Source organism: Aspergillus multicolor (genome assembly GCF_047715735.1).
Source record: "Aspergillus multicolor strain CBS 133.54 unplaced genomic scaffold BDW74scaffold_1, whole genome shotgun sequence".
Classification (NCBI taxonomy): Eukaryota; Fungi; Ascomycota; class Eurotiomycetes; order Eurotiales; family Aspergillaceae; genus Aspergillus; species Aspergillus multicolor.
This window is the reverse complement of record NW_027395952.1, coordinates 1,051,104-1,071,821: the sequence shown is the minus strand read 5'-3', so window position 1 is coordinate 1,071,821 and position 20,718 is coordinate 1,051,104. Positions and strand designations below refer to the sequence as shown.

The 20,718-nt window shown below is 52.5% G+C and overlaps 9 protein-coding genes across 9 annotated transcripts; 5 read left to right on the top strand and 4 right to left on the bottom strand.

Moving 5' to 3' along the window:
* On the bottom strand, nucleotides 1–955 carry BDW74DRAFT_3425 (uncharacterized protein). The gene is made up of 2 exons (XM_073732564.1): nucleotides 596–955; nucleotides 1–428 (listed from the first exon to the last, which is right to left on the bottom strand). Exons 1-2 carry the CDS (start codon nucleotides 753–755, stop codon nucleotides 115–117), a joined length of 474 nt encoding a protein of 157 aa, XP_073589619.1. The 5' UTR covers nucleotides 756–955; the 3' UTR covers nucleotides 1–114.
* A 152-nt stretch (nucleotides 956–1,107) lies between these two features.
* phzA (putative serine/threonine protein phosphatase) lies at nucleotides 1,108–3,203 on the bottom strand. The gene is made up of 2 exons (XM_073732550.1): nucleotides 1,321–3,203; nucleotides 1,108–1,186 (listed from the first exon to the last, which is right to left on the bottom strand). The coding sequence occupies exons 1-2, from the start codon at nucleotides 2,878–2,880 to the stop codon at nucleotides 1,157–1,159; spliced, it is 1,590 nt and encodes a 529-aa protein (XP_073589618.1). The 5' UTR covers nucleotides 2,881–3,203; the 3' UTR covers nucleotides 1,108–1,156.
* Nucleotides 3,204–4,991: 1,788 nt separating this feature from the next.
* On the bottom strand, nucleotides 4,992–5,651 carry BDW74DRAFT_3350 (LSM domain-containing protein). Its single transcript, XM_073732546.1, has 3 exons — nucleotides 5,624–5,651; nucleotides 5,324–5,555; nucleotides 4,992–5,262 (listed from the first exon to the last, which is right to left on the bottom strand). The coding sequence occupies exons 2-3, from the start codon at nucleotides 5,432–5,434 to the stop codon at nucleotides 5,038–5,040; spliced, it is 336 nt and encodes a 111-aa protein (XP_073589617.1). The 5' UTR covers nucleotides 5,435–5,555; nucleotides 5,624–5,651; the 3' UTR covers nucleotides 4,992–5,037.
* Nucleotides 5,652–6,270: 619 nt separating this feature from the next.
* On the bottom strand, nucleotides 6,271–7,131 carry BDW74DRAFT_172352 (uncharacterized protein; the record flags this gene model as incomplete). The annotated part of the gene is made up of 3 exons (XM_073727513.1): nucleotides 6,271–6,801; nucleotides 6,870–6,879; nucleotides 6,938–7,131. 3 exons carry the CDS (start codon nucleotides 7,129–7,131, stop codon nucleotides 6,271–6,273), a joined length of 735 nt encoding a protein of 244 aa, XP_073589616.1.
* Nucleotides 7,132–7,388: 257 nt separating this feature from the next.
* Nucleotides 7,389–8,277, top strand: BDW74DRAFT_172351 (uncharacterized protein; the record flags this gene model as incomplete). The annotated part of the gene is made up of 2 exons (XM_073727512.1): nucleotides 7,389–7,631; nucleotides 7,711–8,277. The coding sequence occupies 2 exons, from the start codon at nucleotides 7,389–7,391 to the stop codon at nucleotides 8,275–8,277; spliced, it is 810 nt and encodes a 269-aa protein (XP_073589615.1).
* Nucleotides 8,278–10,320: 2,043 nt separating this feature from the next.
* Nucleotides 10,321–12,342, top strand: BDW74DRAFT_184530 (beta-ketoacyl synthase; the record flags this gene model as incomplete). Its single annotated transcript, XM_073730839.1, has 8 exons — nucleotides 10,321–10,375; nucleotides 10,431–10,846; nucleotides 10,939–11,028; nucleotides 11,110–11,219; nucleotides 11,250–11,543; nucleotides 11,609–11,992; nucleotides 12,022–12,250; nucleotides 12,280–12,342. 8 exons carry the CDS (start codon nucleotides 10,321–10,323, stop codon nucleotides 12,340–12,342), a joined length of 1,641 nt encoding a protein of 546 aa, XP_073589614.1.
* A 200-nt stretch (nucleotides 12,343–12,542) lies between these two features.
* On the top strand, nucleotides 12,543–12,880 carry BDW74DRAFT_142018 (uncharacterized protein). The gene has a single exon (XM_073722652.1). It carries the CDS (start codon nucleotides 12,560–12,562, stop codon nucleotides 12,776–12,778), a length of 219 nt encoding a protein of 72 aa, XP_073589613.1. The 5' UTR covers nucleotides 12,543–12,559; the 3' UTR covers nucleotides 12,779–12,880.
* Nucleotides 12,881–13,485: 605 nt separating this feature from the next.
* Nucleotides 13,486–15,717, top strand: BDW74DRAFT_172348 (uncharacterized protein; the record flags this gene model as incomplete). Its single annotated transcript, XM_073727511.1, has 1 exon — nucleotides 13,486–15,717. One exon carries the CDS (start codon nucleotides 13,486–13,488, stop codon nucleotides 15,715–15,717), a length of 2,232 nt encoding a protein of 743 aa, XP_073589612.1.
* Nucleotides 15,718–15,905: 188 nt separating this feature from the next.
* On the top strand, nucleotides 15,906–20,344 carry BDW74DRAFT_172347 (uncharacterized protein; the record flags this gene model as incomplete). The annotated part of the gene is made up of 7 exons (XM_073727510.1): nucleotides 15,906–17,203; nucleotides 17,409–17,905; nucleotides 17,961–18,184; nucleotides 18,347–18,478; nucleotides 18,524–18,606; nucleotides 18,715–19,184; nucleotides 19,233–20,344. The coding sequence occupies 7 exons, from the start codon at nucleotides 15,906–15,908 to the stop codon at nucleotides 20,342–20,344; spliced, it is 3,816 nt and encodes a 1,271-aa protein (XP_073589611.1).
* Nucleotides 20,345–20,718: the final 374 nt, after the last annotated feature.

Here is a 20,718-nt window from a genome sequence, read left to right as displayed (position 1 = left end):
AAAGTCACATTCAATATACCCACCCACCGGTCCTCCGTACTCCGTACACCTAGTAGCTCTTGTCACGGATCCTGGTTCACGCATCCCTTGCGCCTGGAGCTTGCGGTTCGTTTCTCAATCCCGCTTCGATGGCTCCAAGTCCGGTCGAGCTTTTTGGTTAGCCCGATATGTGTAATTGGTTATCTTTAGATTGTGCCGGTGCATTAGGGGAAAAAGCGAAAGTAGATGACGGAACCGTCGTCGCGCGAGAAGGACTTTCGAAGCTTGATCACGCAGAATGTGCAGTTCTTCGTTCTCCTTCGGTGTTTGATGGGCTGGCGATACAGAATTGGGCTGCCCAGAAAATGAGTTTGAAGTTGTACGAAAATGGATTCCAGTTTGGACCGGAGAACGGGAGCGGCGGCCGGGCATCAATTCCGGCGTGCCCTCTTTGAGAGGTTAGGAAATTTAAACGTATTGAAGTAGAGAGAAAGAAAGAGAAAGAGAGTAAGACATCTTTTATGCTATGCCCAAATGCCTATCTAGAAAAGACCAGAAACCGCGTACTCCACAAACTGATGAGCTGAGATAATAACACGCAAGAAAGTAAACATACCGCAGGCAACCAACCCAAGTAGAATGAGCATCGGTATATCATCAAACATAAGGTCTTTGTTGACCAACAAGAAAAACAGCAGATGAATGAACAGCGATACGACAATACAACTCCGCTCACTCCTTCCGTAATGGACGGCATACGCTCGCTTTTGATGCATAGCTAGGGTGAAATAACATCTGTAGAAAGACAGGAGATCGTTGCCCTAGTCGTTATATTATAATGTGAATCGTGGGACACGGGGTATCTCATGCAACTCATAAGTAATGCTGACCTCTGCGGACCAGCCACGTCCCGTCATGATGGAGCGATACAACCTCCGAGTTTCTGTTTCGTGGTTTTGACATGGCGAACTGCAATCGCCATCGCCCGTGGAACGCACACATCTGACAGTGTGGCGCGGGATGGGTACCAACGTCAAGTCGTTCGGCAGCCTGATGATAAATTCCGGCTGACTGGATGATGGCTAGAGACATTGATCGACCACACCAGAAGGTTCGGGATCACTTCGCCGATGATATATGACAAATGCCAAACTTGGCATGGATAACTGAGAGGGCCCTAGAAACTTTGAGCCGATACGACGGCCGGCTTGAATGTTGTTAGCAAACTGTGTGGCGACGATTGGGGTGAAAAGCAAATAGCGCGCGAGTCTCGGCGGCGTTGCACGAGACGCGGTGCTTCTTCTTGGCGCGACGCAAAGGACCAAACGAGAGGTCACCTACAGGACTGTTGATCAGGCTGTTCCGCTCTTTCCGACCTTTCTTAATATGGCTCTTCAGTGCTGCTGAATCCAACGGTTTCAACAGCTCAAAACTACAGAGCAATTCGCCAGATACCGACATGACAGCACCCCAGTTATCGAACTCTCCACAGTACTGTGATACGGTCAGTCTGAGAAACAGAGCGCAAGAGAAGGAGGTACTCACATTAGGTGCAGAAAACACAGTCACGAGGATTCGGTCCTGATAGAATTCATAGCCGTCTTCCACGACCATGTGAGCACGGCAAACGAGGTCAAAGTCATGGCGCTGTAGGAAGTTCATGATCACGTTCTTGTTGAAACAATAACTCACTCCGCGCTCGTTGGGTTCCCAATCTTCATCCATATCGGCAGGATCGCTCCAGAGAAGATCGTTGAGCAGGCCATAGTCAGGGACGTCTGTTGGGCGGGCAATGTTCCGGATGTCGTCCATGTGCGAAAGGCTCGGCGAGAGGCCACCATGAACACAGAAGATCTTACCAGCAACGGTAGCCGCAATGGGCAAGCAGTTGAAGGTGTCGACGAAAGTTTTCCAAATCTTGATGTTGCAACGCCGTTTGCACTCGTCATAAAAGCCGTAAACTCGGGTCACGTTTGCGCACTCGTGGTTCCCGCGCAGAAGAAAGAAGTTCTCGGGATACTTCAATTTGTAACAGAGGAGGAGGAGGATTGTCTCCAAGCTTTGTTTCCCACGATCCACGTAATCGCCGAGAAAGAGGTAATTGGAGGTCGGAGGGAAACCGCACATCTCAAACATACGGATGAGATCAGTGTATTGTCCGTGGACATCACCAACAATCTTCACGGGGGCCGAAAGTTCTAGTAGCGCCGGCTGACTCAGAAATAGCTCGCGAGCTGCTGTACAGATCGCCGTGATCTCAGCATTTTTCAGACACACCGTCTTGGTGACCTTCGTGGAGTAGCCCGCATCCAAAAGACGAGTGATCATATCATCGAGGTCAATGGACTTCAGGGCTCCCATCCCCATGCCCGGCGAAGAGGAAGATGCGTCCGAATGAAGCGGAGTCTTCATGATGAAGTCAAGGATGGGATTTGACGCATCTTCTCGCTTGATCAAAATGGATTCGCCCACTTTCGCTTGTGAGCCTGAAGGGGGTGCTGCAGACGGCGGAGCATCCGACACATGATCGACCTCACCACTTTGCTTCATGGCCGTCACATCCTGATGACCGCGCTTCAAGCTGCTCGACATTGTCGGGGACGGAGGAGGATCCGGTGCAGCCGTAGGTGATGCCGCGGCGGATTCATCGGCCGAGGCGGGCCGACTCAGGTTGGTGGAACTGTGCCGACTTCCAAGAGACTTTACAGAACCTGCGTCGGATTTGTCATCTTGACTAAGAGCGGATGTCGACGCCCGCGGACTGTCGCTACTTCGAATCTTCGACCGAATCGAACCTCGAAACGATCGTAGGGATTCTTTGGTTTCGGATTTGGAAAATGATGGATACGATTGTAGTGAATCTCCGGGGCCGGAGTTGCCCTTGGAATGAGATTGACCCATTTCTGCAAGGGATATTCGCCAAGGTCCAACCCTGACGCTCAAGCAAACGATATAGCTCAGAGGTAAGTGATTTTCGAATCGTGATAGCGTTGGAATGCCAGGGGTTCTTGGCCGTAACCCTGCAGCAGATCGTTGACCGTATATAAAGACGATGGATATCCGAAGCGTTACTGAATCTGAATCACTCAAGATGCGGTGATTCCTCCGATGCGATGATACCTGTGTCCGACGAAAACGACAGCGGACACTGCGACCGTGATGAAATCCTACTTGACTCGACAAGGACGAAGGTATCTAGATCGTGGATTCAAGTCGTCGGCTTGATACTCGAATAATCAGTGTGGGCTGGAGGGGACAATAGCAGCAGAGCTTACGAGTGACAGAGAGCTAGGTCACCGGAAGGGAAAGCTCCGATTTGTCAAATAATTGCTCCTTCAATCTGACAGTCAGCGGTCGAAGCGGATGAAGATGCAATAACGATAGTGATCAGTTGGTTTGAAACGAATGACTCTTAAATCGGAATTTGCGGTCTCGGATGTTGGTGGATGGGAAAGAGCAGCGGTGGGAGAATGCGTCATTATGTGGAGGAACCAGAGACCACTCGACCCAGGGAAGGGGCAGACGTACTTCTAGCAACAATGGTAAAGCGGAAGGGACGTACGTGTAGGCGGAGAGAAGAAGGTGACAATAACAAGGAAGCGCAGGAGTAGGATGAAAGAGACGAGTTGAGTTTCGACAGTTCGCCTCCAGGGCCGGAACTTGAGTTGATTCGGTGAAAGTGACGGTCTCGATTCCTGCAAAGCCACTCTTGCGCTGCTGGGCCGATGTGGCAGCCGGATCAACTGTCGGCCCGGGAGCTCCCGCTGGATAGTAGAGGGTGATGGTGGATGCCTGGAGATCAATGACTTAAGATGGAGTAAACCATAACAGGGCAGTATGCAATTATAACAGAGCGCGACTCGTGCCCAGAAGCTAGATCAGACGCACTAGAGACAACTGTCGATCGCTATCGTCATTGACTTTCAGCTCGAGATGAGATTCTGGGGTATGAGCTGGCTATGCTAACCTGGCTAGACTAGAGCGGATTATAAGACTTGACTACGGATGTTCTCCTGCTTGCTTGTTTCTTTTTATAGTGGCTGGAACGCCTCTTAAGACGCCTATCCCAGGCTTATCAAAGCATCTGAGTCAACTAAGCGGAAGTTGGAACTCACAGCCTTGAACCTTGCAAAGGCTGGCCCCAGCACAGACTCCGTCACGCTGTGTCCTTCCCCTCATCGGGTCTTGGCTCCGATTGCGCGTGCACGCTCATAGGCCTTCCAACCTCAGAACTGCTAGTCTGGATCCCACAAGTGCCGTCTGTGTGGAAGCAAAGCCCGTAGTGACGGACGATATACGCATGGTAAGCCCTCGATGGCGCGCTCCGAAGATACCCGACTCTGCATGGCCACTGACCCGTGGCTGAGGTCGCACAATTCAAGATCATAATTCCCCGTGCTACCTTTACTTTTTCTGCCCTCGTTTCGTCCGCGTTGCTTTCTGACATCTAAGCGGCCTCCGGAGGATAATGGGCGGCGCCTTGATTGCTATCTCCGCTCGAGGCACCAGGCGCCTCACCCATTGAACTGCAGGAACACCGCCAGTTTACCTCCGGCTTCAGGCCGACAGTCAGGACCATGGTTATATGATGCCAAGCCCCGGCTGCTGCGCCAAGATAACGCAGCTCTATCTGTTTCGTCATATCTCCTAACCACGTTGCAGTAGCCGGTCTCGCGTCTCGCATCTAGATCTTGGCACTTCATCGAAAGTGGGCCAACTCCGACCTAGAACCGCACAAGAGACGGCAAACTATTCAGTTCAAGGCAAGCTTGAGCCTCCTCGTGCAGGGGATGGGCACATGCAAAGGTTGGTTAGCGAGAAACGCATCCAGTTCAGGCAATTTTCGAATCCATCAACCACAGCCGTTACCATTAACCCCCACGTGAACATTGCATATCACATCTGTAAAGCATGCAGCGACCCTGAAAGAGACCAGTGGGAAAAAGCAAAGAAAGGGGCAGTTTGAGAAGACGGGTTAACACGATCATTAGAGTTCGCCACGGAAGCAAATCGTCAAACTGTCCTTCAGAGTAGCTGAGTCCCGCCATAGCGCCACCATCACGATGCGGGTGCTTTCCAATTCTGCGGGATCTCCTCCAGCTCGATCCTCGTGATGTGCTGACCGGGGACCACCACAAGGCCAATGAATCGACTGGTCATATTTAATTTTAGCTTCTGCAAGTCCTGCGCGCTCTCGGACGCCGCGTTTGAGGCTGCGTCTTGAACGGCGGCCGTTGTTGGATAGCGATACTCGTGTGTGTTGGCGAGAATGATATTCCGAGCCTGCAACGCGAGGACGAATCAGTAACCAGGCTCACTCGATGAACGTCTTGCGATGACCTACCGCATCTGTGCACTTGAAGAGGCCCACGAAAACTCTCGTATCGGTCGCGTGCACGCGAAGTGTTCTTCCGATCAGCGATTCCAAGTATTGAACAGCCTTGGTTTCATCCATCGCGTTCTCTGCCAATCGATGTCTGTAGTTTGGTGGTGTTCAATCACACTTTCGGACTGAATGAAGTCGGCGGGAGAGGAAGCAGTAGGCGGACGGGCTCGACTGGTTTGGGCGTGTTGACCTGGAGTAACAGGGCCACCATAAGTCAATTTATAAGGTTGGTGCAGGTGGGTTCAATGTGAAACGAACCCCCCTTCAGAGTTTAGGGCCCTGTTGTACAATGGAGGGCTGGTGCGATGGAGTTTGAGCAAAATGATCCTTTGCCGGGTTGAGGAGCACGGCATAAGATGCTTCGTAGCGCGGGCGCAGACACCTGAATTGTCAGGCAATACATATAGTTATGCTCCCCGCATGTGACTAAGCACGTCCGGCCAGCATTGACCATGTTGTATCCTGGATCCACAACTACACTACTGGTACCTACGTACAATATTTCTCAACTTAGCATTGCGGAGCCGCTTGTCAAAATTCACTCTGTGCTCTATATCAAATGCAATCGCTATTTAATGGCGGAAGGCAGCTTGTTGAGCAAGCTATCTCCAATTGCGGACCGTGGCCATCAGCTTAGAGACACCTGCACAATGAGATATATAGATGCACTGTCTCGAGATCCATTCCTATAAGCCAGCCTCCTTAGGAACATCAGCCAGCCTAACCCTCAACCTCTCGAAATCAAACAACACAATCTTATCCATCGCAATCATCTCTCCGAAATTCCCAACAACGAAATACTCTTCTCCCAGGGTCCAGACGTTCAGCACACAAACCTCTTCGCTTTTACCTGAAACCTCTCAACATAGTTTTGAGCCGTCACGTCCCACACTCGCTCAAGACCCTCAAAAACATACTTGACGGCCGGCAAGGAAGAGACACGCTCGCAGTCCACAGAGGACCCAGTGAATTGCTGGGTCGTACTCGAAGTAGATTTCGTTGACTTGTGGAAAGACGATATTGTCGTACCATAGCACCGGGTCTGAGTCTGTCTTGCTGGTGTCGAGGACCGGAGAATGACCGCCTATGGTCCGCAGGCCGTCATTATCTCTGCAGAGCTCGCGGCGAGGTGCCGGGTTGTTGAATGTCGAGTTATAGCAGTACAGGAAGGAGATGATGGGGGTCGGATACACGCCTTGCTTCCACATTTGGTAGAAGGTTGACTGCGTGGAGGCGTTGTCGGAGCTGAAGACCGGAGAATGGCCATAGATGCCCGCGAAGGAGTAGACGAACTCCTGCTGGAAGTGCATGTCTGCCAGGTGAAGGGTCACCCTGGCATGGTGGTCCGGGCCGACATGCTGGATATTGGAGCCGAAGCCGACGGAGAGATCATCATAGAAGAAGAAAAAGAAAAAGAAGTGGAAGTGGTTGGGGTTCTATAAGCGATCTGGGTAGAGGTTCGACTCGTTGACGAATGTCCTTGACTGCGTCTGGTTGTAGAGACTCTGGCATGGCTGCAGGCAGTTCCAAGTCACCTCGAGACTGCCATGACAACGTGGAGTGAAGACATACTAGCCGATCCAGGTCCAGTCCACGAAGGAATCAACCGACTGAGGAGGAGTGCCGATTTGAATGGTGTTGGCGATAAAGCAAAAGGTGGTCCTGGCTAAGGGCATGCCAAAGGTTGTGGCCTTTCGTTCCGTTGGTGTCGCAGGCGCCGCGAGCGCCCTGTTCAGGAGGACCAGAACTGCAGGGGATTTCCACATGGTGAGTCTGAATTCTAGACGACAGTACCTGCTGGAACCGTCATTGACTTATATCCGACTTCCAATAGTGCAGTGTTGAAGTTTGAGCCGCCCAAGCACCGACGCTGCCTAACCCTAAGAAATGCCCGCCTCCGAGCGGAGATGGACTCGACCCCAAATCGACCCTACTCTCCCCGACGGATTTCCACCTATGTCTATACGGGCATCCTATCTAAAAGAATAATCAGCACGCCGCAACAGCGAAGGACACAATAATCATGGGCACCGTGGTACACATCCAAGGCAATCCCAATTCCCCCCTTACGCCGCTAATCCTGATCCATGCGATTTCCGGCTTAGCCCTTCCCTGCTTCGCACTCGGAGATCTATCTCGTAATGACTTCAATGAAGGACAAGGCCGACCAGTCTACGGCTTATCATCACCGATCTTCGAAGAATCCACCTCTGCATCCCGCCGTCGTCTGAACAAGAGAACACTCCCGTCTCTAGCACAGGAATACGTGAACATTCCACGCCGCGAAATCCAGCCCAGCGGACCGTACCTCCTGGGCGGATGGTCCCTAGGAGGCCTGATTGCAGTCGACGCTTGAAGACGGGCACGAGCTCCGTGCTCTGGAGAGTATATCGTACAATGCCATTGCGTGGCGAATCAACGGGTCAAAGGATTTATCGATGTCGCTGTCGCTCTCGCCAGCCGGTGAAGAAGGATCGGATAAGTCCAGCAGCGAATCCGACCAAAGCCGCGAGAATTCCACCTACGGGTCTGAATCGGATAGTGATAGCGACGCAGATGAAGATAAAGATGAAGATCCTTCCGTGAGCGGCTCCATGCAGCAGATTCGCGAGCATGTCGCCCTGAGTCTGCGCATGCTCGCGACTTATCCCACATTACCCGGGCGCCGGTGTGCTCGTCTCCCCGAAATCGCAGCGACGTTGGTAAAGTGTACGCAACTAAGTGAGCTGTCTCCGTTGCTACGAGATCGGCGGAGGGCGTTTACGAAGAGGATGAAGCTCGATCCGATTAATGGATGGCGTGCAGAGCAATTCAGGAGTTTCGTTCTGGTTTTGTTCGATGCCACGCATGATGCGTGCTTTGGTCAGGGCGTTGCAGAGAGATTGACTGGGATTCCGAGGGATACTCTGTAGATGAGGAGCTTGGACGTGATTATGAATCAAGTTGCGTACCGCTCATGATCGACCTTTATCATATACGCGAAGCTTTGACAAATCACGACCCTAGTCCACTACCGCTACCGTCGAGGCCCAGGGATTGTGGTACTAATAAACTCGAGTCCCCTTCCCTCCCCTCAGTGGAGAGCTTCGACCTTGACCAGAAACACCCCCCCGAGCCCCAATGGAGACTTTCATGCGTCTCGTATCCAGCTGCAGCTTTGCCCCTCTCTATTTAAAGCACGCATATACCTACCCTCACTATCACCACCCATCCCACCCCCAGACCCAAAGCACAACCACCGCCATAATCGGCGCCAGCCTCGGCGGCCTCACACTCGCTTAATTCCTACACCGCCTGAACATTCCCTCCGCGATCCTCGAGTGCAGACACACCTTAACACCGCAGGCCGCTGGGATCTCACTCGCCCCAAACTGCCTCGAGGTCCCTGCACTAGTGCAGCCGGGTCTCCTCGAGAGCATCAAGACACAGACCGAAGAGCTCCGCGGGATCAGGGTCTACAGTGCAGGTAGCTACTGGGGAACGATTGACTTTGGGTTGTGTCTGAGGTGGTTTGGGTTTAAATGTGCTCTCTGTTGAGAGGCATGCGTTTTACGCAATGTTATATGAGGCTACTGGCGGGAGACGTGGTAAGGCTGGGGTGGCATATTGTCAATTGGATATTTTGGAGACTGGTGATGGGGTGAGGGTTCTCAGCGATGATGGGCGCGAAATACGCGCGGATGTTGTTGTCGGCGCCGATGGGATTCCTAGTGTAACAAGGAGGCGGATTGGATGCTTTCCAACCTACCGTACTCTGTACGGAGATTATGGTGGTGCTTGAGCTAAGCTCTAGGAGATAGTATCTTTGCTATTAAGGAGTATAAAGCTATGGCTAGAAATACTTTTTATGCCTTCAGTGTCAATTTCTATCTTGAATTCAGCATAACGTCCGATGAAAGTGCCCTGCCTGGAAATATCCCCCAAGTATCTCTACCTTTGCACATTGATCTAGTCAAGGAAAATGCTAACGCGGGATAAGTCAAACCATCCTACCTTACCCTACTGCAGCACGAGATCCTGTTCATTTACCTTTTACCTAGTCGGGAAAAAGGTACTCGATCACTTAGTCAGACTACAAACCCCCAAAACCAACCGACGAACGCCGAACTGATCTAGGGCTTCTAGCTCTCCGTCCGCAAGCTGACAAGGCGTGCTGGAAACCTCCGTCGGGACACTGAGCTTGCAAACCTTCGCTTCGTATGCCCCCAAAACCCCTTGAGCTGGGCGGAGGATTTGACACGAGGTCGGAATCGCGCCGTGATGGGCTGGCTTTTCTGCGCCTCCGTGCGCCATCGGCGTGTTCGATGCATGCAGGCTCCGTAGCCATGCTGGGACTGGGCAGAAGGAAGGTCCCTAAGTATAACAGCTTGACCCTTGGCCTTGTTCGTTGCATCTCGGACGTGTTCTATTGCGCTTGACATTTCATGCACGGCAGTCACTCGACGACAGAATGAGCGCCCCAAACCTACCTCCTGTTAGCAGAAAAAATCTACATAAATCACCTGGTTCCGTCAAGGTAGAAACTCAGTCTTTTAGACAAACAGCCAAGGAAGATGTCCATGCACTTCGAGAACAAAACCAGGACTGTTGAGGATGCCACCAGAAATGCCAGTGAGTTCTCCAAGCCTGCCAGTAATGAGCAAGCCGAGAACCCACCCTGCATAGTAGTCATGGCTTGCCGCGTGCCGGGGGCCTCGTCTCCCTCACAGCTTTGGGAAGACATCATCAACAAGGTCGATCTGCAGCGCAAGATGCCCGCGGACCGGTTCAGCGTCGATGCGTTCTATCATCCGGACGGGACGCACAAGGGGACTGTATGTGTCGTGAATTAGACACATAGGATAGGATCCTAAGAGTGCTTTCAGACAAATGCCAAATGCGGCTATCCCCTCGACCAGGATCTGGGCGTATTTGATGCTGGCTTCTTCAATATCTCCGGTAAAGAAGCGGAGGTAATGGATCCGCAGCAGCGGCTTCTGCTGGAGGTTGTGTATGAGGCCTTGGAGGATGGTGAGTTAGGCTTTTCAGGTCAACAAGGAGACTGTCTGCTGAAGAATGGCATTAGCGGGAATCACCCTCGATGAGATATCTGGCTCCCAGACCTCCGTGTACTGCGGCAGCTTTACAAACGACTACAACGCCATGACGACCAAGGACCTCGCGACCTACCCAAAGTACACCGTAACCGGGACGGGAAACTCCGTCCTCGCCAACCGCATCTCCTATTTCTATGACTTGCACGGCCCTAGCGCGACCATCGACACAGCTTGCTCATTCTCCCTTGTATGCTTTCACATGGGCGCGCAGTCACTGCGGAACGGCGAAGCAGAGATCTCCATTGTGATGGGGTCAGCCCTGCACTTCGACCCCAATATATTCATCACCATGACTGATCTTGGTATGCTCTCGACGGACGGCCGCTGCAGGCATGGAGACGCACAAGGGAGCGGCTATGTCCCCGGCGAGGGTATTGCAGCCCTAGTACTCGAGCGCCAAAGCACAGCACAACGCGACGGCGATACCATCCGAGCGATTATCCGCGAACGGGAGTAAACCATAATGGTCGGAAACAGGGAATTACGTTCCCGTCTGCTGAGGCCCAGGCCGAGTTGATCAGAAGTACGTACGAGCGTGCTGGCCTCCACCCTGCTGAGACAAGCTATGTGGAGTGTCACGGCACCGGAACGAAAGCGGGGGACCCGAGAGAGCTAAAGGCTCCCTAAGATGTCTTCTCACGGGACCAGAATTGCAAGGATGTGCTTCATGTCGGCTCAGTGAAGACGAACATCGGGCATCTTGAAGGTGCGCAGGAGTGGTGGGCCTGCTCAAGACAACGCCAGCGCTGGAGAAGCGGGTGATCCCCTCCCAATATGCACTTTTCAAGCCCGAATCCGGAGGCTGACTTCAAGGGCTGGGGGCTGAAGATCCCCACTGTTGCGATGGAGTGGAAGAGGGTCGCGGACCACATTCCCAGACGCGCTTCGATTAACTCGTTCGGGTATGGGGGAACGAATGCTCATGTGATCCTAGAGGAGTATTGCCCTGACATTGCTGATTCCCTCTCTGCTGATTCGATCCCTACCAAAGCTGATGTATCCACCGAGAAGAGACCGTATCTCGTCCCACTTACTTCCCACTCAGACCGAGCGGGAAAGCTCTGGGGCGAGAAGCTTACTGGGTATCTCGACGAAAACATGAACCATCTCAGCGTGGCGGATGTTGCAGCATCTCTCTCGTTCGCAGAACAATGCATCGATTCCGGTCTTTTGCCATTGCCTCCAACATGGACGCGCTGGTCGAACGAATCAAGGAGCCACTTCCATTAGCACAGTGGAAGAGCAAGCTCGACACTGTTCCACGCCTTGGATTTGTGTTCACTGGCCAAGGAGCGCAATGGTTTACCATGAGGCGCAGTCTGATTGAACAATGCCCGCTGTTTCTAAAGACCCTGCAGAGGTGCGATACAATTCTGCAAGCACTGCCCGAAGATCGCAATCGCCCGTCCTGGTCTATGGTGGATGAGTTGCAGAAATCGGAGCAGGACTCATATCTCCCGAAGACGGAGTACTCTCAGCCAATCTACACAGCTGTACAGCTTGCGCTGGTCGAGGTCCTTGCTCAATCTGAGTCAAACCATCTGGGGTGGTAGGCCACAGTAGTGGTGAGCTAGCTGCGACCTATGCGGCCGGCTTGCTCTCTTTCGAGAATGCCCTTGTCGCGGCGTACTATCGTGGTGTGCATATGGGTTCTGGCGCGGCAGCACCAGGCTCTGTGGCCGGGGCGATGATGGCGGTTGAAATGACAGAGGCGGAGGTTGCTGCTGAGTTGGAGCCGTACGCCAGCCGACTTGCCGTTGCGGCAATGAATGGCCCGATCAGCTTCACAGTGTCTGGGGATGAAGATGCAGTGTAGAGTTGCAGCAGAAGCTTTCGGAGAGAAAGATCTTTGCACGCCGATTGCAGCTTGCTCAAGCGTAAGTCCACTCAATCACTGGCATTAGCTATGTGCTAACGTCCGTCCAGTTTTCATGGTCACCACATGTTTCCCCTGGCTCCGGGCTACAAGGCTGCTCTTGCTGCGTATCCCGAGTTCAAATCCAACAAGGTCCCATCGGGGTCAGCCGTTATGATATCGAGTGTGACTGGCCGAGTTGCTAATCCTGCTACCATGTACCCGGAGTATTTCGCTGCGAACATGACGGGTATGGTAAAGTTTTCCAATGCATTGACAGAACTTGTCCTAGACGAAGAAGACCATCAACGTATCGATGTCTTGGTGGAGATCGGCCCACACCCGGCTCTTAAGGGACCTTCGAACCAGACGCTGGACCAGCTGAAGATCAAGGTTCCATATAGCATGCAAAAGCTCTGCCAACCTGCTCGATGCTCGTCGGCAGAGCTTCCGAAGCATTGACCACAACCAATATTACCGCCGCCTGCGCGACATGGGCCTCCAATATGGCGAGACCTTCCAGCTTCTGAATGGCAACGTGGAAAGCGGCGACGGGATTGCAACGGCTCCGATATGCTGGAACCCTGCTCTTTTCTCTCGAGAAATGAGCGATCTCTCGATTATCCACCCGGCACTGTTGGACTCCTGCTTTCATCCTGTCTTTGCATCTGTTGAGGGTAAGCTAGGGCAACATCTCAAAGTAGCATATGTCCCAACCTTCATGCGCTCCATGCGCGTCTCCGGTATACTGAGCGAGTGGAAGACTTCCGAGATAGGATTGCAGTTCGATGTGCTAGTGGAAACAAATGCCCTCGGCCCTCGTACGGCGACCAATGATGTTCGTCTGCAGGGGAAAGATGGACAGCTGTTGCTGGATATTCAGGGCCTCAAGTTGACAAGTCTCGGGGCAAATGCCACGGACAACACAAGCGCTCTCTTTCCTTCGGATTGCAGTAGAAGCCGATGTTTTCCGGATTCGAGTGGTCCTCATTGCCGCATTCAGTGACCGATGAATATGGGTTGACGAAGCTGGTGGAACTTCACGTTCACCAGCACCCGAACAGCAGAATTTTGCATGTAACGCCGGGGTTGGCTGCAACAGAACAGGATCTCTTCCTGCTCTTTAGGGCATCACTGATACTGGGAGAAGATATATCGCGCACCTAACTATGATCTCAAGTAACGATGCTGCACCAGAAGTTTGGCAAAGTCTTGTCCAGAAAGGAAAAGGCCTGGTGAGCATTGTGGACAAGACCGACGAAGTCTTCGACTTGGTCGTTGTCTCGACCGACGCTCAGCTACCGTGCTTTTCTGAACGTGTAGCGGAGGATGGATACCTCTTCGCATCTGGATCACCAATCAGCGATATATCGAGTCTACAATCATTCTATTCCTCCTCAAATGTGAGGGTCTGGCACAATAAACCACTCACCAGCAGTCCAGCCAACACAGCACTCACAATAATGATGCCAAATAACCCAACAGCAGCGACTCGAGACCTAGCAAACTTAATCAAGTTGAGAAGTATGGTCCCGACAACCGAGGTTGATTTCCTATCCCTCTCCGAAGGCGCCAAAAATGTGCAGGGCGATGTGGTCGTTCTCGCCAGCTTGGATGCAAACCTCCACTTCGACCAAGATAGCGCATCGGTAGAGTTCCGCGCAGCCCAGGCGCTTCTCACTAGACAAGGGAACGGAAACATCGTCTGGCTAACCCGGGGTGGTCTCATGGATGTTTCCTCTCCGGAGCAGGCGCTCATTCTCGGTCTCTGCCGTAGCGCACGTAGCGAAAATCCAAATTTGCGCTTAGTGGTTTTTGGTATCACGCCTTCATTCAGGATATGTCCCTGCGCTAAGTTGACATGCAGGCTGTTGGACCAATCCATCGCCGAGAACGAAGTTGTAGAACGCGATGGTCGCCTGTATATCGCTCGAGTTGTCGCTGCCGATGATCTCAATTGCAAAGTCCTTAACGGCGTCGGCAGTGAGCTAACTATACAGCCCTTGTACCAGAAAGATCGTCCTCTTAACCTGCGAATCGGTCGGCCAGGTTTCCTGGATACACTGGTGTTCTCAGATGATCTAGAGCTCTCGACGAAGCCGTTGCAGCCTGATGAGCTCGAAATCGAAGTCAAAGCATCGGCGCTCAACTTTCGAGATATCGCAGCAGGTATGGGCATAACTGAAGGCTTCAAGCTTGGTGATGAGTGTGCAGGAGTTGTTGTCCGAGTCGGCACTGGTGTCTCACCGAGTGCCTTTGCTGTCGGCGACCGTGTCGTTGCATGGCGGCCGGGGCAAGGTGCGCATCGAACGGTCCTCCGCAACCCTGCAAGCCTCTGTTACAAATTGCAAGTCGGGATGCCCTTTGCAGTGGCGTCGTCAATACCCCTTGTCCTTACGACGGCCTACTACTCCCTAGTCGATATCGCACGACTCCGGCCAGACGAGACTGTTCTTATTCACTCAGCAGCCGGAGGAGTCGGGCAGATGGCGGTACAAATTGCACAAAACATTGGGGCAAGGGTCATAGCCACTGTCGGATCCGCAGAGAAGAGGGTGCTTTTGATAGAAAAGTACGGACTTGATGACTTGGCCATCTTTTCATCCCGCGACAACTCCTTTGTCGAAGGAATACACACTCTCACAAATGGTCGAGGCTTTGACGTTGCCCTCAACTCCCTTGCGGATTCTCTACTCCTGTCAACCTGGGAGTCCATTGCCCCCTTCGGTCGGTTTGTTGAAATTGGTAAACGTGACATCTACCAGAACAGCCGCATCCCCATGGACCCTTTCCGACGCAACGTTTCTTTCGCAAGCGTGGACAGGATTACCATCTTCGAAAAGAATGAGCCTCGAGGTGCACGTGTGTTCCAGGACTCTTGCACCCTAGTCCATGAGGGCAAGATCCAACCCCCGTACCCAATCACAGAGGTTACGTACGGCGAGGCCCAGCGAGCATTCAGAATGCTACAGACTGGCACAACGAGCGGCAAGGTTGTTCTTATTCCACACCCCGATGATCAGGTCCTCGTTGAACCAACTCAGTTCCGCCGTCGGACACTCTTCGATGAAAACAAAACGTATCTTCTTGTCCGTGGCTTGGGAGGTTTGGGCCGTCGTCTGAGCGAGTGGCTTTACCAGCGGGGTGCACGACATCTCGCATTTCTGGCTCGTTCAGGAGCTAAACGCGCAGGGGCTCGCGATACAGTGCAGTGGCTACAAGATCGCGGTGTCAATGTCGCCGTATTTAGTGGCGATGTCAGCGAAGCTCTCGTTGTTAAGGATGTTATCCACCATATCAAAGCTACCCCGTATCGTCTTGCCGGAGTATTTCACGCTGGAATGGTTCTGCATGACGCGCCACTGCCTCAAATAGTTTCACGCAATGGCAGCGTTGCCTGACGCCCAAAGTACAAGGCGCCTATAATCTGCACGCCGCCACGATGTCAATCCCTCTCGACTTTTTCGTCTGCTTCTCCTCTGTTTCGGCAATACTGGGATGAAAAGGCCAGGCCAACTACTCCGCCGCCAACAGTTACCTCGACGCCCTTTGTGCCCATCGTCACTGCAGGGGACTTGTTGGGACGACCATGAACGTCGGTATGGTTGTTGGCATTGGCACCGTCTCTGAGGATGCGCAGCTGCAGACTGTCATGGAGCGTATCGGATACGACGCTATCAATGAAGAGGAGTTGTTTGCACAGATCGAAGCCGCCATGGACTCTCCGGAAAAAGGTATGCTCGCTGCTGTGGATACTCATGGCAGAGACGCCCACCAGATTATCACTGGCGTAAATCTGCTCCGCCCAACTTATTTCTGGGCAAACCAACCACGGTTTCGCAATTTGTATGCCAATCATGACTTTTCTGGGACGAACGACGGAAAGAACAAAAAACAGAAGGTCATGGCCAAGTTGCTGGAGGCCAAAGATGAGGCTGAGCGAGTCGACATTTTGACTGCCAGGTTTCTGGAGAAGATCGCTGCCGTGCTTTCTGTTGAACAAAGTGTTCTGCAACCTAGTCGCAGTCTTGGGGATTACGGGCTGGATAGCATCGTTGCCATTGAGATCCGCCAATGGCTCTTCGAAACACTTGGTGTAGAGCTGGCTATGTTTGATATCCTCAGCAGCCGGAGCATTAAAGCACTCATTGAAAGGGTGGCTTCCGTAATGGTTCTGAAGCGCCGAGTTGAGCCTGCAGCAGTCAAGCACAGCAAAAACGAGTTGTTGCAGTTGGCAAGCGGAGCTGCCGACGGAAAAGTCTCTCTTCCATCTGTTGGAAGCATGCCCCTGAAGATAGGACCAGATGTTCCCATGTCTTCTTTCCAGTGGCGACTTTGGTTCATGCACAATCTCGCCGAGGATCCTTCATTCCTCAATCTGCGAACGATTTTCCGGCTTCAAGGGAGGCCCAAAGCAGAATTGGTAGAAAAGACTCTTCGAGAACTCAATTCTCGCAATGAGATCTTGCGTACGGCCTATTTCGAGGGCGAAGAGTTCTCCCAGCAGGAGGTTATGGAGGGTAACTCTGCCGGCTTGCTCGAGGTAGACTTGTCCACGTCTTCCGACCCAGAAGCAGCCCTAGACGACTATATCCAAGAGCTTCAAAGCCAGCCAATGGACCTTGAATTGGGCGAAGTGATGCATGATGCGCTTGTAAAGCTCCACGACGACAGACACGCCCTCGCCCTTATCTTTCATCACATCTGCATTGACCGCGGAAGCAGCCGGTCATTCCTGCAGCAATTCACAGACTTGTACAATGCACTCCGAACAGAAAGGAACCTTGCCTCTATTAATGGACCCCCCGTCAGCTATGCAGAGTTTAGCTTGTGGCACAACACCCTTCTCGGCTCTCCTAAGATGATCACCAGCTTGGAGTTTTGGAAGTCGGTATACGAAAAGCCACCTCCAGGCCCAATGCGCCTCCTGCCACTTACAAAGGAGGCTCGACCGGAAGTAAATGACTACCGAAGAGCCATCCATCGAGCCGCGCTGAAGAAGAACCTTTTCCAGCGCATAAGCGCATCTGCGCTGGATTGTTCATAACCCCGGCTCAATTTCTCCTGGCAGTGCTGCGCACATTCCTTGTAGATACACCGAAGAGGAGAACCTCACTATCCACCTTGTTGACGGGAACCGGCCGAACCCCGCCGTCAACGATACTTTGTGGTTCTTCGTCAATGTTGTCCCAGTTCGCTGCCTCGTAAAGAACGATACCATCAGTGCCAGTTTCAAGTCAGTCCTGCGACATGTTAACAACGCGGTCATGTCTGCGCTCGCACATTCGCAGGTGCCCTTCGACGCCATTGTTAATGCTATCAATGCTGCGAAAACACCTGCACATGTCCCTCTTGGCCAGGTTATTATGAACTACCAGACTCACGGCACGATACCCGTTTATTCCGCGGGCGACTTTGACATTACCGAGGTCCTGGTTGAAGATATTCTGACCGCGTGCGAGATTGGACTCGAGGCTCTGGAGGATCCGACAATAGGTCTAAAGCTTCGTCTCGAGTATTCCACGACGCTTTACTGGGAGCCTGAGATGGAGCGGTTCTTGGAGAATTTTGTTGAATGTCTCGGCAGTAGTATTCTATCAGCAGCCTGTTTCGGATATTAGTATGGTCAGACGCAAGGAGCTAGAGTACTTGAGACGCAACATGTTCAACCTAGACTTTGTGTCGAATATCTGGGAGGACCAGCCCGTTGCTGAGCGGATTTTGGCCATCGCTCGACGATACCCTGATGAAGTGGCTGTGGATAGTTCGGACTTGGACGATGCCCGGCTCACGTACACGGCGCTCGTTGCACAGGCAAGCGATGTTTTGAAAGCAATTCAGGCGTTCGGTGTGCAGCCTAAGAACATGGTGGGTATTTTGCTGACACCAGGTGCTATGACGATCGCAGCGATAGTGGGTGTGCTGTTCGCTGGGTGCGGATTCGTCGCACTGGACCCTGAAGTTGCAAAAGAGCGACTATATTTTATGATTGCAGACTCAGGAACGAAACTCGTCTTGACCTAAGGCGAGCTTGAAGAGACTGCGTGTGCTCTTTTCGCGGGGCTAGTGTTGGCCGTCGAGCAGATTTCTGGGGAAGGAGCGACCATTGCCGCCCCTGCTCCCGTGACCAAGGCCGGTCCTTTCTACACAATCTACACTTCTGTCAGTGTTTGAATCTTTCAAAGGACTCTGTGCTAACAACAATAGGGAAGTCCCGGTACCCCCAAAGGAGTTGTTTTAAGCCAGTCCAACACGCAGCAGATGCTCAGCACTCTGCACTATGACTACAAGTTCACTTCCAGCGACCGCTTCCTCCATCATTCCTCCATCTGCTTCGACCTCTCGATCATCTAGATCTTCTCTGCTCTTACCGCTGGAGCACGCCTGTGTATCGCTAGTGCTTCGATCCGCAAGGGCCCCGTTGCGCTGGCGAAGTATATGGAAGCGTCCCAGGTTACCGTCACGTACTTTACCCCTACACAGTTCGCTTTGCTGCTCGAAATTCGACGACGCACCTCCGCAATCTCAGCAACTACCATCACACATTTCAATGGCGAAAGACTGCCCGTCCGCGTGGCGAAGGCCTTCTACGACCTGGGGACACCCGCAAGGGTTTACAATAATTGGAGTCCGTGTGCACTTGTCGTGCAAACAACAATTGAGAAAGTTGAATACTCATCAGATAATATGGTGAATATCCCCATTGGATACCCTCTTGCAAATGTACGCCACTATATCCTCGACCACAACCCGAAGCCCTCGCCGTCTGGTGTCGTCGGAGAAACCGTTGTCGGTGGAGCTCAGGTTGGACTTGGATATATCAATCGTGCCGATATCAACGAACAAGCATTTCTGCCAGACCCGTTTTGTTCTCCAGAGGATCGTGCCTGAGGCTGGAGATGTATGTTCCGCACAGGGGACAGGGGGTGGTATCTCCCCAGTGGGAATATTGAGTTCTATGGACGCATTGCGGGAGATAAGCAGGTGAAGCTGCGAGGGTTTCGGATTGACCTGGGTGAGGTTGAGCATTGGATATTCGTCGAGACAAATAAGGACTCGGAGCGCGGGGTAGTTGATTTGGCTGTTATTGTCCGGCAAGTGACTCTCGACGAGCAGGAGCAGGAAAGCTTAACGGACAACCGGCAGTTGATTGCATCTGTTGTACCTAGACAGCTGCCCGGTGTGGATAAGCAAGCAGAATTTGCGTTTAGGCTGAACGAGTTGGTCGGCAAGCATCTAAATGCTTACATGCTCCCCAATACGTATCAATTTATGGACATGCTTCCTACAACCATCGGAGGCAAGGCCGATCTGCAACAGCTATTGAATTGTCCTCTTATTCTTACGTACTCTGTGAACACGCAGCTATCATCCAAAGACGAGAACGAAGCAAGCTCAAACGAGCCAATCCTTGAAGCCATCATCCACGAATGCCGGCAGCTCTTGAAGCTCCCAAAAACACGACCAATTGGGCCAGATGACAGCTTCTTTGCTCTGGGAGGGCAGAGTCTCCTAATCGTTAGTCTACAGGCTCGTCTCAAACGCGCTCTTAAGATGCCCCTGTCTCTCAACGCGATGTTCAAGATTCCTACTCCCAGGGCAATCGCCCAGCTGATGATGGGGACGGCTCCAACCATATCAGGACATAAGCAATCTACCTCAACGATTAACTGGAATGCAGAAGTCAAGCTCGACGACAGTCTGCAGCCAGCGGAAGCAAATATCACCCCGTCGCAGATCACTTCCATTCTTCTGACTGGGGCGGACTCCTTCATTGGCGTGCATATGCTCGCCACACTCCAGGACAACTCCTTTGGCACCATCTACGTTCTTGGATCCACAAAACAGCTTGCACTGGCCGGTGTTATTGAAGACATGGACCACTACCAGCTTCCATACCATCATCTCGATCTCTCAACCCGTCTTCACTTCCTCCTTGGTTCCCTCATCTCACCGGGCCAGCATTTTGGCCTGTCGCTCTCCGAGTCCGCGCTCTCGGTCAATCTATCGAGGCAATTTACCACCTAGGAGGTCAAGTGTCACTTTTACGCTCCAATGACTCCCTCCGCACGCCAAACGTCACCGCCACAAAGACGATCATCCACCTTGCCAGTCTGGAAGTTGTCAATACGCACATCCACCACCTCTCCACCTGGTCCGTGCCGCATCTCCAAACATGGAGCTCGACCACGACCACTGCTTCCACTATTATCAGCGAGGAAGTCAATTCTGCACATTTTACGCCGGAGTCAAGTACTCGCTTGGGCTACTTCAAGAGCCGCTGGGCTGCGAAAATGGTGATGGGAGCCGCGGCAGACCGAGGTTTCGCTGTGTCCATATACCGGTCCTCCGCTGCAACGGCACATTGACGAACAGGGATCCCCAAACCAAGGGATGGTTTT